General features: G+C 38.8%; 1 protein-coding gene across 3 annotated transcripts in view; it reads left to right on the top strand.

Annotated features, from left to right (window-relative positions):
- The first annotated feature begins 279 nt into the window (after positions 1-279).
- The window catches only part of hspa12a (heat shock protein 12A), a 169444-nt gene continuing 152990 nt past the window's right edge, over positions 280-16733 (top strand). For 2 of the 3 annotated variants that reach the window (XM_039737214.1, XM_039737207.1), the window contains exon 1: positions 281-622. In XM_039737214.1, coding sequence (XP_039593148.1) covers positions 583-622 — 40 coding nt within the window. In that variant the 5' untranslated portion in view covers positions 281-582. Of the gene's footprint in view, positions 623-16733 lie in introns of all 3 variants that reach the window. The other variant, XM_039737197.1, reaches the window with a different exon arrangement.

Raw genomic sequence — 16733 nt, 5'->3', positions numbered from 1 at the left:
TAAACTATAATGACGCACTTTGCAAGGTTCTTAGCATTAGTATTCACTATCAAAAGCAGATCCTAAAACATCCTTGCAGATCACACTGGAAACCTGTAGAACGAGGCACGTAAAAAGAAAGGCTGCCACTCCCCTGCGCATCTGCGGAGATGTCATGAGAAGAAAAATAAGGAGGTGAGTGAATTGGGCGGCAAGAGGGCTACTGCACTGCAGTGACAGTCGGAGACGAACGCGCGCATTCAGGCCGAGAGGCGTGGTCGAAGCTTCAGATAGACTGGCTGCAGTCGCGCCACGGTCACTGTGCGCGCTCTCTGAACGAGGGGCGTGGCCGCAGTACGGCCGGTGAGCTCGCGCGGCGTGCGGATACTCGAGCTAGTTGTCGGGACCGCGCCATCTGCAGGAAGGCTCATGAGGAGAAAGGAAAAGTGTGTGTGGCGACACTGGCGAATGTGAGAGAGCGAAGGCGAGACATACAGCGGTAGAAACGGACAGAGTGCGCGCTAACATTACATTCTCAACGCGACTCAAGGATTTGATTCCTAAAGGAGGCTTCCAAATCACAAGATACACGAAGGAAAAACAATGACGGAGAAAGAGTGCGTGACTGATACCGGCACTGCAGGTAAGTCGAGGGAGAGGGCAACCGGCTAGCGGGACTCTACGCTGAGGTGCGGAACTTTGCGCAGATGCAGTTAGCAACACGCCCCCGCCTATTTGATTCAAGTTTGTCAAGCAGTTCTGTTAGTGTTGTTCGCAGTGTGCGATTTTGTGATGAAGGTGAAGAAGAGGATAAGGGGGAGAGCGTACAAGGGATCCCCGTACTCCCAAAGAGGTCAGCGTGAGTGTGGGAAGAGAGCCCCCCGCACGGAGCGCCATAGAGAAAGATGCAATGCAGCAAAACCCGCTCAATGACTTCCAGGTGAAATAACACAAACCGGGCAAACCCAACCCCCACCCGTGGGGACCCCCGCCTGTTTTGTGACCGTTTGGAACAGTCCTCGGCGCACTATTTGCCAGTGCAGACTGAGAACACGGGAGGCTTACCGTTCTGTCCTCTGTCTTGTCATTCATGAGAGTTTACTAGCAGGTAGACATGCTTTCTAGCGAGCTGGTGGCCACTGTGCATCTCAGAGTTCACTGCGTGAGAAGTGTGGAACTTCTAACCCTTTCGCATTTGTAATCTTTTTACTTCCATCAAAGATATTGATGCCTCAGTAGTGGTAGTAGATCACGTTTTAATTTTTTTACACTTAAGTGCTGTCATGAAAACTAAACTAAATACGATATTCCAGTACCGATTACACAAACTGGAATGGATGCTAGTCTGTCATAGGGTACGTAACACATCCTCACTCGTAGCAGCCAATTTAAAGGCGCAGATCATTGTAACCCCATGTGTTTGGGCTGTGGGAGGAAACTGGATTACCTGGAGGAAAAAAACATTGCAAGCGGCACGAAAACTTGTAAAATCATACATAAAAGGTGACCCATTCAGGAGATCCATAAGTAGTCACCCAGTCCACATAAATAATGCGATTGTATTATTAGGTTGAAACGCCTGGCCTGATGTCAGTGTGTGTGAAGTTTTTTCCCACGTTTACTTTCTCCACAATTTGTTTTTAATGTGTAATTTGTGTGAATGTTCATCTGGTGCAGTCTAAATATCTCAGTATCGGGTGACCAATTATATTACGAGTCTTGCATATTTTGTTCTGTGTGAATTTTTAAAACAGCTTTTCCTCAAAGATTGGGATCTTATTTTGATATCCATATTTAACCCAGTATTGCCAGGATACTGTTTTGGCTTCTTTTGACACAAAATGTGTGGTAAGAGTGTTGAATGAATATGTGGATGGAAGAAGAATAAAATATTTTAACATATTCTGGTTGTTTGACTTATAGGTGACCTGGGTTGGAATCCCATCTTGATCATTGTCTGTGGGGAGTTTTCTTGTTCTCCATGTGTTTGTATTGGTTTTTTTCTAGCCACACATCAATCAATCAACATTTATTTATATAGCACATATTCATACAAAAAAATGTAGCTCAAAGTGCTTTACAAAATGAAGAATAGAAAAATAGAAGACAATAAAAAATAAACATAAGTCAACATTAATTAACATAGAATAAGTAAGGTCCAATGGCCAGGGTGGACAGAAAAAACAAAAAAAAAAAACTCCACATTTATCTTCTGACATCCCAAGGATATATGTGTGTTACCTGTTAAATCTGGATTGCCCTGATATGAATGAGTATGCCAGTGTATAGAATTGTGCCCAATTATAGACTAGGCTGGTGTTAAACCCAGAGTTAGCCAGTACATTTTGGCATATTTTATATAGGTATATAGGTTCTGGTTTGCCAACAACCAATAATGCAAAAAGAAAACAAAAAAATCAGAAAATGGATGGGTGTTCCTAAGTTCTTGTGTAACTACAGTATTTGAATTGATCCAGGTAGCGTCTTTTTACGCTTAACAGTTTCTTCATCATAGATACAGTCTTTAATTATATTCTAATGCATAAGCATGGGGCTGTATACAACATTGCTAGTTACATTCTGGCTCTAGTGGATGTGCATCGGAGAGCTTAATTTGGATCTTGTTAAACTGGTTTGCTGATTTTACATTGAATAGACAAAACATTTTGAGCTACTTGTGCTTTGAGTGTATAAGGCTTGCATATCTGTGTAAGTCAGAATCTTTGCAAAAGACTTTACCCCTAGTGCAGTCTGCTCAGTGTGAAATATCTGCAGTCATACATACCAGTAATACCAGCAATGATTGTAATCATGTCTGTCTTAAAAAAAAAAAACAAATCTTCACAGTAATGTAAGAATTAGGATTTTTTTCTTTGTTTTTTGTCATTTATTACAGAATGTATCACTTGTAAGTGGTCTGGTTTACACTAGTGGGGTTGCTCATGTACACCCAATTTGTTTTTTAGGATAGAGAAATGTTTTGCTCTAGTGCTAAAGAACTACACCTGCGCTCTTGAATCTGTTTGCTAACTACCCATGAATTCTGTAGTAGAGTTCCTTCCTCATGCAGAATACATGTGAATTCTAGCCTGTGAGGGACTGCAATTACAGTGTATGGATTCTTAATGTTTAAGAGTGATATTAAACAAAATCTCCTGGGTTATAGGCTTGAGGTTGCACTCAATAATCAGATCCTTGCGTGTTATGTTTTAGTTGACACGTATCTGAGTCTTAATACATACCGTATTTGTATTATATATTGTAAATACATAATATTACAACTTGTAAATGATCATGTGGTTTATCTTGTTACTTCAAATTGTATTTTTTTTGTTTGTGTTTTCAAGCAATTTGTGATAATGTGCTCTGTGAATGACACTTTAATAGAATGATATACGTTTTTTTTTTTTTTAATTCATTACAGTTAGGGTGATCAGCTTGTTGTGTGTAAGCGTATATGTTTGTTTGGTGTTCATGTGGCTGGCATTTATTGGGACTTACACTTGTTTATACTGTTGGGGTGGATTAGTGACTCCTTTCAACAGCCTAGCATTCTAACAAGGGTTTTGCTCCAACCTTATACCCAGTCCTGTTCAGGTTGGCTGTGTCTCCTAACCCTATCCTTAAAAGAAAAAAAAAGAAAAAGAAGGTTCAGAAAATGGGTGAGATTTAGTATAATCTTTAAATTGTGGAGTGTGTCTCGAACCTTTAGTTTTCTTTCTTGCTGTTGGGACTGATAATAATAATAATAAGTTGATAATAATATTGTGACTGCTAATTTCTGGCTCAAACTCGCAGTGGTCAATTATCAGGTTTGTTTCAGTATAATGCGTTTAAGAGGGTCTTTGCCCCTCTTTTGTTTTCAATATATATTTAAAATTCTTTCTATTTGTCACTTGACTCATTTATTTAATTGATTTTAATTTTGCCTTGTGTTTTAAATTATATTGTCTTAAAGATCTTTAGATTAATCTTGTGTTTGAGTATTTTGTAGATTTATTTTATTACTATTATTATTTGTGTCGTTTTCTTGTAGTGCTTTGTATATATAGTCTTTTTTGATGTGTGAAGTGCTGTGAAAGCACAATATAAAAGAATGATTAAAGTATAGAACACTGGCGCAGCTGGGTTCACTTCCCGGGTCCTCCCTGCGTCTTCCCATGTCTGCGTGGTTTTCCTCCGTGTGCTCCGGCTTCCTCCCACAATCCAAAGACATGCAGGTTAGGCACATTGGTGATTCTAAATTGTCCCTAGTGTGTGCTTGCTGTGAGTGTGTGTGTGTGCCCTGCTGTGGGCTGTCACCCTGCCTGGGATTTGTTCCTGCCTGGCTTCCTGTGTTGCCAGACCCCTGTGACTCTGTGTTAGGATATAGCGGGTTGGATAATGACTGACTGACACTTGTGCAATTGTTGTCTATGCTGCTTCATAGCTCCAGAGTTGTGTTTGTGTCTGGCTATTATCTGTATGAATTCGGCATATTCCCTACATGTTAGTGTCTTATTCTGTTTTTATTTCTGGTTTTCTTGTATTTTTCCCTCTTGTTTTTTTAAAAAAAAAAAGTGTGAGTCTGGTTGATTGACAACACTAAATTGGCATTGTTGTGGTTATGTCTGTGAGTGTGCTCTGTGATGGATAGGCAGGCCACCTTCCTTGTGTGCTGTGTTTCTGGGAACATCAAACTGGATTTAGCAGGATCAAAAACGAACAAATTAATGAAATGTGATCTGACAGTATTAAGAGAGCTATAGATGCAACTGGAGCTTTTGGCCAATCTGAGGAATGCAAAATGTTTTCCTACCCTGTAAAAGTTAAATTAAGCATAGGTAGCATATGCAGTAGCATCCTTCCTATGCCCCGTGTTTATTTCTTTCATCCTTTGTAGGAGCTTTGATACATGGATTTTTACTTTGAGGTATATCCTCCCTTTTAAAAGCATCCTAAATGTATTCACAATGCAAATGTTTTGGGAGGCATCACAAAGAGCTATTGTTCACGCTTGGGGGGGAATGCATTGTTCTACAGCTTTCACTGGCAAAAAAAGGAAAAAAAAAAACAAAACTCTTTGAGATGCATTTTTCAAATCCAGGGAAGTCTTTATTTATATTTCAACAGGAAGTCATGGCTACAGAACACAGGGAAACACATCCCCCATTTGAAAGACATGCAGCACAAGTTGATATGAGCAAAATTCAGTTGAAAAGTGCACTGATGATCATCTCTCCTGCCAACAGACAGCTGAAGTTTAATGACTAAAGAGGATAAACTCAAATTCACATTGCTGCTGAGTAGTGGTGCAGCATTTTTTTTAATATTTAGTTTTCCAAATATAGGCTGATGCACTCAGCTACACTTGAGAAAATGAGCAAATATGTAATGCTTAAAAAGTAATCATTGAAAAAATATATGATGTAAAGTGGAGGAATTCATATATATTTTTTAAAGTCCTGCTTGCTTTATAGTTTTGCTATGGTAGATAGCAGAGAAAATTATTTGTGCAATGAACTGTTAAGTAGAATAAGGATGTTAAAACAGTGATTTAAAGATACAGCAATTCACAATCAAACTCTTTGCAACTTGAAAGCCATAGGAGGCTGTGCTGCTCTGGCGGCAAGGAGTATATATTCTAATTAATTTGATGCTCAAGTACCTTTTAAGGGTTATAGAATGGCTATTTGGCTAGCCATTAATTATACTTTTGCCGTTACTAGAGATCATCACCACACCCATCCTTTTCAAAATAAACAGCAGCCGTAGGGATTTTTTTTCTTCCTGTCTGCCATGTTTAAATATTAAAATATAAAGTTAATTGATATCCCTGATAATTCATGCTCTCCACTGCAGTAGTATAACCTGCTCACAACTGCTATCACTTAAATAAAAGAAGTAATAACTGTAGCCTTTATTTCAATTTAATCACAGTTTCTGTTTTTGTAAATAATGTGTGATTCTCGAAATCCAGTGCAGGTACTGGGATATATATAAGGCATACTGCTTCCTTCAATCTACTAGAGGGCTTTGCCCCTTGCTTGCTTTGCTCGCCAACCACCCAGCCTGTGCTACGCGCCAGCCACTTTGCATCTCTGCCACTTGCGTATGTGGATTTCACTTTCACCAAACAACAAATCTTTTAATTCTCACGGATGGGCCTCTTCATTGGGAAGAAACACTACTTTTCCCTGATGGTAACACAAATTAGACGATCTGCGAGTCTCCAACTTAAAGTATAAACCTGAACAATAACTACATACTTCTGTCATATAACCTGTGTCCATCTAGTCGATCTCTTTTTGCTGTTCCGTTATTTCACTGAGTATTAATTTCCGTTTGTTAGCGCTAATGCGATCTTTACTATCACTTTTTTGAGAGTAATTCTGCATGTGTATAACACCAATGTGTTTGAACCTCTTTACTATGTTCTACTTTGTCTTCTACTCTTTGTCTTTTATTTCCGACCCCACTTGGAGCTGAGAGTGCAGGAACTGTGTATGACAATAGCATTCACATGAATGAGAAGTGATTGGACCGTGGGCATGGTTGTAAATGTTTGAGTGGAGGGCGGGACTTGTCAAAATCTCTTGGCAAAAAGTCTCGTCTCGCGGGACCTGAACTTATCTCTCGCGGGAGATGAAATTATCTCCAAGAAAGTCTCGTCCCAGGATTTCCTTTTATAATAGAGAGAGATTTTTTTAAATTCAATAAAATTATATATACTTTTTTGTTTTATTGTGGGTTATTGTGGCATTCCTAGTAACTGAGCAATTAGGTTCTAGTGTCTATACTATAACTAGCTGTGTAAGCCCATGCTGTAAATAGCCCAGGGTCCTAGAAACTATTGAAATCGTCAGGAAAAAAAATTGAAATGTAGAGATGTCAGGTAATTGAAAGGAACTACTCTGGACGTCTCTAACCTAGGAGGTTTCATTTTGCCGACGTGCTCGCATCGCTTGTGCATTAGCTGCTGGAGGAAGAGTAAAAGGGATACCGTTTTGCTGATGTTAATAGCTAAGCAACTTTGTCTTTCTTTGGAGGTTTCGTTTTGCTAATGTGCTTGCCTCGCTTGTATTATTAATGGCTAAGCTAGTTTTCTGTTTCCTCGGAGGTGGAGCCCTTACCCCGAGTCTGCTTCTCACTTCTGGGCCAGACAGACAGACACACACACACACACACACACTTCCATGCGTAGACGTTTATATACAGGGAGTGCAGAATTATTAGGCAAGTTGTATTTTTGAGGATTAATTTTAATATGGAACAAACACAGTGCTATCAGTCAATCCAAAATGTTAATAAACCTGAAACCTGAATGTTTCACAACGGAAATGTGAGTGTGAACATCATCAGGGGAATACATATGTGCGCACAATTATTAGGCAACTATTAGTGTGCAGATTTATTATGCAACTAAAGGAAAAATGAAAATTTTCCCATCTCACTTGTTTATTTTCATCTGTTATAGTGAGAATAATAAACAAACACCTCAAAATTTACAAATAAACATCTCTGACATTTCAAAAAAAATAAATCAATCAATTAATGACCAATATAGCCACCCTTCTTTCCAATAACAGTCATAATCCTTTCCATTCATGGAGTCTGTCAGTTTCTTGATCTGTTGACGATCAGCTTTTTGTGGAGCAGTGACTACAGCCTCCCAGACACTCTTCAGAGAGGTGGATTGTTTTTCTCCCCCGTAAATCTAGCGTTTAAGAAGTGCCCACAAGTTCTCGATAGGGTTTAGGTCAGATGAGGAAGGGGGGCCATGTCATTATTCCTTCATCTTTAAGGCCTTTACTGGCTGGCCACGCAGTGGAGAACTTCGATGCAAGTGATGGAGCATTGGCCTGCATAAAAATCATGGTCTTTTTCCTGTATCACTGTTTGAAGAAAGTGTCTTCGAAAAACTGGCAGTAGGTTTGGGAGTTGATTTTGAGTTCATCTTCAATGCAAAAGGTCCAACTAGCTCATCTTTAAAAATACCAGCTCATACCAGTACCCCACCTCCACGTTGGAGTGGAGCTCTGTGCCCATTACTGATCCACAGGTCCATCCATCTGGTCCATCAAGAGTCACTCTCATCTCATCGGTCCATAAAACCTTTGAAAAAATCTGTCTTCAGATATTTCTTGGCCCAGTTTTGACGTTTCAACTTATGTTTCTTGTTCAGTGGTGGTTGGGTTTCAGCCCTCCTTACCTTGGCCATGTCTTTGAGCACTGAACACCTTGTACTTCTGGGCACTCCAGGTAGGTTGCAGCTCTGGAATATGAAAGTACTGGAGGATAATGGGTTCCTGGTAGCTTCACGTTTGATTCTTCTCAAATCTTTGGCAGCTATTTTGCGTCTTTTGTTCTCAACACGTTTCTTGCGACCCTGTTGACTATTTGCAACAAAATGTTTGATGGTTCTGTGATCACACACCAATATCTTAGCAATTCCAAAAGTGCTGCATCCCTCTGAAAGACTTTTTACAATTTTTGACTTTTCAGAGTCAGTTAAATCTCTTTTTTGGCCCATTTTGCCTGAGGAAAACTAGCTGCCTAATAATTCTGCACACCTTGATATAGGGTGTTGATCTCCTTAGGCCACACCCTCCCTCATTACACAAATACACATCACCTGACGTGCTTAAATCCAATAAGCATTCAAGTTAATACAGCTTGGAGTTGGAATATACGCATAAAAATGATGATATGGTCAAAATACACACTTGCCTAATAATTGTGCACACAGTGTATAAGATACCTTTGACAGTGTTAAGTCAGAGTGCATATGCAAAAACTATAATTGTGAAGTTTAACTTTTGTAGTGCAATTTCTGAGCAGCTGTGGCAAAATCTAAAACGGATTTACTGGAATTAACATTTAAACATGTGGACACAATTGAGGACGCAGAACAAGTTTATCCTGAAATTTAGAAATAGTAAATTTTCCAAATTTCCTTTTGGGGACAAAATAAGTTTTTTCTTTTTTTTTTCAATCCATCAGTGAAATTAAAGAAAACTGTGCTGTGGGTAAATAATTAGATTACAAAGAAGCAGCAAAGGAATAAATAGCTACATGAGGTGAACATGGCAAAAGTATCCAGCACTAACTGTAGAACATATGAGAGCAACTGTTAAAAAGGATATGAGGAGAGCTAAAAGGCAATTAAAAATATTGCAGAAAAAGTAAAAGATGAGGAAAAGATTCTTTCAGTATTTTAGTTGAAAAAGAATAGCCTAAGAGGAGGTGGAGGATATTAGGAATATTCAAGGGGGAATTCAAATATATAGACAGTGGGGAAATTCCTAAGGAAGTTAGAAATATTGCAGAGATGGTAAAAGATAAGGAAAAGATTCTTTCAGTATTTTAGTAGGAAAATAATAGTCTAAGAGGAGGTGGAGAGTATTAGGAATATTCAATGGGGAATTAAAATACACAGACAGTGAGGAAATTCCCAAGGACTGGAAGGCTGAAAATATTATCCTGTTTTATTTAAAGGGTAATCGGGTGGATCCAAATAACTCTAGCCTGATAAGTATAACATTCATCAAGTGTAAATTAATGTATAGAATTTTTAAGGAAAAGATTGAGCTTCATATGGCAAGAACAGATGTGTTAGTGAGGAGTCAGCATGGGTTCACGCTGGGGGTGTTGTGTTTCACTAATAAGCTGGAAGTCTTTGAGGAAGCAACAAACTGATACGATTAGGAAGTTGCATATGATGTAATTTGTTTTGATTTTCAGAAAACCTTTGGTAACACATCTTAAGAGTAGCTAGGCATCAAATTACCAAAGTGGGAGTTCATGGTCTAGTGTGTAGATGGGTGCAAAATTGGCTTAGAGTCAGGGTTCCCCTCACCATAACCCTTTGCTTTCTATCAGAATTAGATGATGTTAGAACTGAGGTCCCTCAGGGGTCAGTGCTGGGCTCACCGCTCTTTTGTTTACAAATAATTACCTTTGTGTGTGCATGCAAGCCTTTGCACTTGACTACATCCTACTGTGTGTTACAAATATTTGCCCAAATGGAAACAGTATTTATTGCCCCTAAGTGTTTACCAGTGTTGGTATCATTTGTAAATTTCACAAGTTTGCTCATCATGCCCGAATCCATGTCATTAACATAAACCAAAAAATGATCACTCATCTGATCATCTCATGTCTAGCATTATTTGTATTTGTACTGTTCTTTCTAATAAACCAACTTAAAATCTTGAAAGTTATATCTGATTACAGTTCATATGTACAGTAGATTCTGAAAATATTCAGACCCTTTCAATTCTCCGCACTTGTTGTAGATTTAATTTTAAATGAAAATATTTGCCATTTTGCCCAGCAATCTACACTCGAAAGCTCATGATGACAAAGAGAAAACAAGTTTTTAGAAAGTTTTGTAATAAAAATCAAAAAGTGAAATCTTTCATTAGTAGAAGTATTATAGGCCCTTAGCTATGGCAGTCCAAATTCTGGCTAGATGCTTCCTGTTTGCTTTAATAATCCTTATGATTTGTCTAGAATGTGATTGGAGTCCACCTGTTACAAAATGAATTGGTTGGACATTGTTTAGAAAGGCACATGTGTACCTGTGTATGTAAGGTTTCACCATTCACACTTCATGTCAGGAATAAAAACAACAAGCCACGACATCCCAAGAACTCTCTGTAGACCCCTGCAATCAAATTGTGGTGAGGCATAAATCAGGGTAAGGGGATAAAACCAATTCTAAAACTGTACGTATCCTCAACTATTGTGAAGCATAAGAGGTTTGGAAGCACTAGGACCTTTCCTGGAGTTGGCCATCCAGCCAAACTGAGTAATTGGGCAACAAGGGCCTTGGTCAGGGGGGTGACCAAGACCACAGTGCTCACTTTCATAGAGCTTTAGAAGCTCTCTGCTGAGATGGGAGAACCTGTCGGAAGGACAGTCATCTCAGGAGCACTCCATCAGTCAGGTGTTCATGGTAGAGTAGCCAGATAGAAGTCACTCTTCAGTACAAGTTTGCCAAATGGTACTTAAAGGATTCTGAGAATAAAGGAGGAAAAAAGAGTCTGTGGTCTGATGAGACAAACACTGAACTGTTTGGGCAGAACTCCAAGCACTTGTCTGGAAAGGACCAGGCACAGCTTATCACCTGCCTAATACCATCCTTATGGTGAAGTATTGTGGAGGCAGCATCATGCTGTGGGGGTAGTTATCAGCAGCAGGGACAAGGAGACTGCTTAGAATTGAAGGAAGGAGAAATGCAGCCAAATAAAGAGAGGTCCCTGAAGAAAACCTGCACACTAAATTAGACTGGGGTGATGGGTGACATTTCAGCATGACAGTGATCAGATACATATTGCCAGGACAATGCAGATATGACTTCTGGACAAGTCTCTGACTGTCCTTGAGTGGCACTGCCAAAGCCCAGATTTAAATCCCATGTTTGGAGAAACCTCAATATGGCAGTTTACAGACCCTTCCCATCCATTCTAACAGAGCTTGAGAGGATCTGCCAGGAAGAATGGCATAAACTGCCCAAATCCAGGTGTGGAAAGCTTATAGAGACTCGCCCAAAGAGATTTAAAGCTGTATTTGCTAAGTGGGCTTCTACAAAGTACTGAATTAAGGATCTGAGTACTTGAATGAATGAGAGATTTCAGTTATTATTTTTTAATAAATTTGCAAGCCTAACTGAAAACACATTTTTACTTTGTCGTTATGGGCTATTGAATGTAATGTATTGTATTATGTAATGTAATATATTAAAATTTAATCTACGGCACTTTAAAGTGTACAGCTAGTGATGGGGTTAGAATACTTTCCGATTACAATGTAGTTTGGGCCCTGCTTTGTCCAAGATGCCCTCTAATCAATTCCCAATTTTGAAATGAACAGAATTATCATTCTTTGAAATCATTATTACTTATGTTTAAGCAGCCCACCTGCTCAGTCACTTTTTTTAATCTCAGTTCATCAATTTGAAAATAAATAATAAAAATTTCCTAAAGTATTACTATTGGCTGCAATTTTCAGTAACTTGGCAAAAGCAATTTTTTAAAATGTATGTTGTCTGTGTATGGCTTGTCTAACAAGCCCTTCAGTCAATCCCATTGTTAGCACTTGCAAACATTTGCATAACACACAATTAGAACAAAACATATACAGTATGTGACTCCTGAAATTTCATGCATACTTGGGAGGTCCCAAAATGATTCAATTAGGAGAGACATTGAAGATTTCATCTGCACCTTGGAGAAGTGTTAAACATAAAAATGTTTAAAGTTTCCTTTTTTTTTTTGTAACCTTTGCTTATGTAGTTGGGTGCATTGATGCTTAACACCTGGTCACCATCTGGAGTGGTTAACTTCTCATTACACAGTAAAAAACCGCACTTTACAACTGTGCCTGTTGGTAAACACTGACAGCCTGGTACTGTGTTTAATGGGTTAACACAAGGGTAAGTTGTAGTGCACGATGAATTTAACCAATAATTGGCACCTCACTCTTTATTTTGTGTTTTGCTTTGCTTGCCAACCCCCGTGTTTGGTTTTCCGGATGCACACTTGTAAGATTTTTTTTTTCTTTGAATTGTTGCTATTTCATTAGTTTCACTTTTATTTCAGAACTTCTGTAAAAACAATATTTGGAATCTTTCATGTTCCAATATGCTGAATCTTTTAAATGAGGTTAGTGAGACTTGTGTTTAATGACTTTGTACCATAAATTAGGATAGGTTTCTCTGTTTGGAATTTCAGCACAGACAAAAGGATCCACATCATCCGCAGTTAATAATTTTTTTTGCAAAGCAACCAATAAATGCATGTGAGTTAAACCCCGTTTTTGAAATTCTCGGACTTAAACTAATTTCTTTTTGTTTGCATCAATGCGATCTGTACTATCTTTTTTTTTGATACAGTAGCGACTGACTTAATAAAGTGTCACAAAAGTTCTACTTTAACAATCGCCGACTGCGTAACCCCAAACACAACTTTCTAGCACCCTCTCCAACCCCTCCGCCCACGGGTCTCACCTCCCCCTTACCGCATCAATCAGCACCCAGCTATCAGTCTTCCGTGCTGTACTCTGCCCTCCCTCGATCGGACCTAACAGTTACTTAAAACAAAAAAGGCTTCAGCTTGACTGGGACGCTACAATACTTTTGAATTTTACTGCTTTCATATTCTGTACCTTCCTCTGCATGTGTATCGTGCCTTGGGTCTCTTTTCTCCGCGCTGCTCTTTCTTCTTTGCTGAGGGCACAGGATCTGTGCATGCCATGTGACTTTACATGACTGAATGTTTTGCTGGCTGTCCGTGCTCTTATTTGATAGGAAGGGCATGTCTTACAAGAATCTTATGTTCCACATCCCCGTTAGAATGCCCTGGGACAATCTCTTGGCACCAAGTCTCATGTTTACGGTCCCCGTGAGATGCTCCGTGGCCAGTCTTTTTTGTCTCGCTGGTCTTTTAAATGTCTTCCGAGAACTTCCGAGAAGATCACGTTTCGTCGCCTTGCTTTTCATTTCCAGGGTTTTTTTTTTTATACATAGAGAGATGGCTATACAGACGTAACTCTTTTCCCTACACTCTTAGAATAAGCTTGCACACAAAAGTATTTTGCCTAGTGGTATTAAAAGCTTTTTACTTAACACATGCAGCAATACACTAGATACAAATAATTTTAGTGCTTGAGGCAAGGCCATTTTGTAATGTAAATATTTATAGACAGTTTATAAAACAATATAGAGCTGAAGGTCAAGGACAACATCATCTGCATAGCCAAGAACTTTCCGAAATGGTTAGGGAGAAAGGGATATAGGATGTTATCATTTATTGGAGTAATTCTTGTAAATAGTTTTTCAATAAGATATTAAGAGTAGCTCGCACACCCTGCTGCTTGCTCGCCAGCTCTCTGTCACAGTATTTAACATCTAAGTGATGTCTAGTTGGAATTCATCAAGACATCCAGACTGGATCTTTTCTTTGAATTAAACCACCTGGACACGGCTGAAGAGCCAAGATCTCCGTCATAGACAAGATGTTTGCCAAGATCCTGATGTAAACAGATACTCCTATTCTGGGGATATTGATGTGCTGTCCTTTTGTGTCTTGACAGCCATTTGTTTCAACAAGACAAATCAGTATTAAAAGTCGAACTAAGTGTTTTTTTTTTATCTAACGCAGTTTGTCCTTCGCCTCTATTTTAAGGTGTGTTTGTTTTTGAACTTGTAGTAAAGCTGCAGGATGAAACAAAACAGTTCATCAGAGAGCCTGTGCATAATACAAGTGTTGGGTCAAAAAACATTTGAGCAAATTTTTGAATATTTTAAGGCAGAATAGAAATGGTGAATCACAATTTCTGGACGTGTGCATGGGGAGTGAGGGGGATGAGGGAGGTACGAGCTGCAGTTGTCCTACAAGTTGCATTTTAACACTAGAAGCAGACTGCTATTTCTCTTCAACAAGAAAAAAAATGTCAGATGTTCATTTTATTTTAAAATTTTCATTTTAAAAATAAAACCTGATGTCTATATGCAGTTTACAATATATTTGTATGTATATGTGGGTTTTCTGTATGAACTTCATTTGTATTAGGTTATAGATAGACAGAATTGGTCCCCAGGGGGGAAATTGGCTTTTTACAGAAGCTTTTTTAATAAATAAATAAATAAATACATACATAAATAGGTAGACAGATAAATATAAATATACACACACACTTTTTAAATAAATAAATAAATACATACAAAAATATCAATCAATCAATCAATCAACATTTATTTATATAGCACATATTCATACAAAAAAAATGTAGCTCAAAGTGCTTTACAAAATGAATAGAAAAATAGAAGACACAATAAAAAATAAACATAAGTCAACATTAATTAACATAGAATAAGAGTAAGGTCCGATGGCCAGGGTGGACAGAAAAACAAAAAACTCCAAAAGCTGGAGAAAAAATAAAATCTGTAGGGGTTCCAGACCAAGAGACCGCCCAGTCCCCTCTGGGCAATCTACCTAACATAAATCATCATATTTTCATGGAAGGACCTGATGATGATGGTCACGTAGACTTCTGGCTTTCAGTCCATCATTGTTGGAGCATCATGATGCTTTGAGTAGGTGGTGGTGGCGCAGGCCGCCACCACAAAGAAACCGGAAAAAGAAACAGAAGAGAGAGTAGGGGTCAGTACGGATTTTAGAGCCACCATGAATAGTTATTATGAAGAATTGAACATACAGAGTATCAGGATTAAGTTAAAGTGAAGTTATAAAAAGGCCATGTTAAAGTAATGTGTTTTCAGCAGTGTTTTAAATTGCTCCACTGTATTTGCCTGGCGAATTCCTATCGGCAGGCTATTCCAGATTTTAGGTGCATAGCAGCAGAAGGCCGCCTCACCACTTCTTTTAAGTTTAGCTTTTGGAATTATAAGGAGACACTCATTTGAAGATCTAAGGTTACGATTTGGAATATAACGTGTCAGGCATTCCGATATATAAGATGGAGCGAGATTATTTAAGGCTTTATAAACCATAAGCAGTATTTTAAAGTCAATCCTGAATGACATAATAGATAAATCTCTATATATAATCATCATTTGGATCTTGATCTTTGTTTGTCCGCGAATGAATTAGAAGAAGAAGCACTAGATGGCAGTAGAGAGACAGCTAAAACATAGGCATTGCATTAAGAATCTCCTCCAGGCTTATACTACTGAAGTCTGTAGTACTCCAGTCACACCTCAAAACACAGACATTCAAACTAAACAAATTGTTGTGCTTTAAATTAACTAAAGAGATCTTGATCTTTGTTTGTCCTCGAATTCCACGCATGCGTAGACCACCTTCCAGTTTAGTACGTTGTTGTTACTCACGGATGTCAACAATGTGCCGGAAAAACGAAAGGGGTGGTGGACAGTGTTACGCTGGTTAGCTCCTGAGGCCTGGTTAGAGAATGAGATTGCTGAAGATAAAAGGTACGTGCCTACGTAACATATGAATGAAAGAAAGACAGTGGGTAAAATGAATGACAACGTAACCGCGCGTTCCAGAAATTATTATTGTTACGTTGTAGCCGGCGAGTGCTGCGTGTCTCACAGTTGTACCGTGGCTTGCTCACATGTCAGTGAAGTGATCCCTATTTATGCTTTAAAGAGCCTGGATACCTATGTGTCCCCCTTTTATAACAATTGCTCCGTGTATATTGCCTTACTCTTTGGATTGCCACAAAGCAACCTGCGAGATTGGAGAAAGGTTGAGAAGAGATCGGGAGAGGAAATGATAGCGTCATGAAAATGAGATGGACTGTGAACAGCAGAAATGCTCCGACACCACCACATAATTACTATTCGGACAGTGATTCCGAGTAGGCCGTTCCTATCGAATTAATGTCCAAGGGTTTTCTTTTGTAATTTTGTTTCCCTTATAAAAAATCATAATGCTGTGTGACGAAGGGCCTGATCACAACTGGCAGCCGCGTTTAAACAGACAACTGTACAAACAACTTTAACACGCGCAACGTAGTTGGCCGCACATGGCTAGTATAAAGATACACACAGTATGGTTTGAATATACATCAGAATGACTACAAAGGAAGAATATTTGAAAAGATAAAAAACTTCTTACTCGACAGTCCCAGTGAGGTGTCATGCAGGCATATTGCAGTTGGTATAAAGGAGCCCCTGTCTCATTTCTTGACACACTTCTGCTGAATTTTTTTATTGGCTGAAATTCCTCAGTGTTAGTGTGTCACAGAGATGATGTGCAGCATTGTTCATAATAGCACTCAGTTTT

This window comes from Polypterus senegalus, chromosome 1 (assembly GCF_016835505.1).
Source record: "Polypterus senegalus isolate Bchr_013 chromosome 1, ASM1683550v1, whole genome shotgun sequence".
Classification (NCBI taxonomy): domain Eukaryota; kingdom Metazoa; phylum Chordata; class Cladistia; order Polypteriformes; family Polypteridae; genus Polypterus; species Polypterus senegalus.
This window is presented reverse-complemented; position numbering and strand designations above follow the sequence as displayed.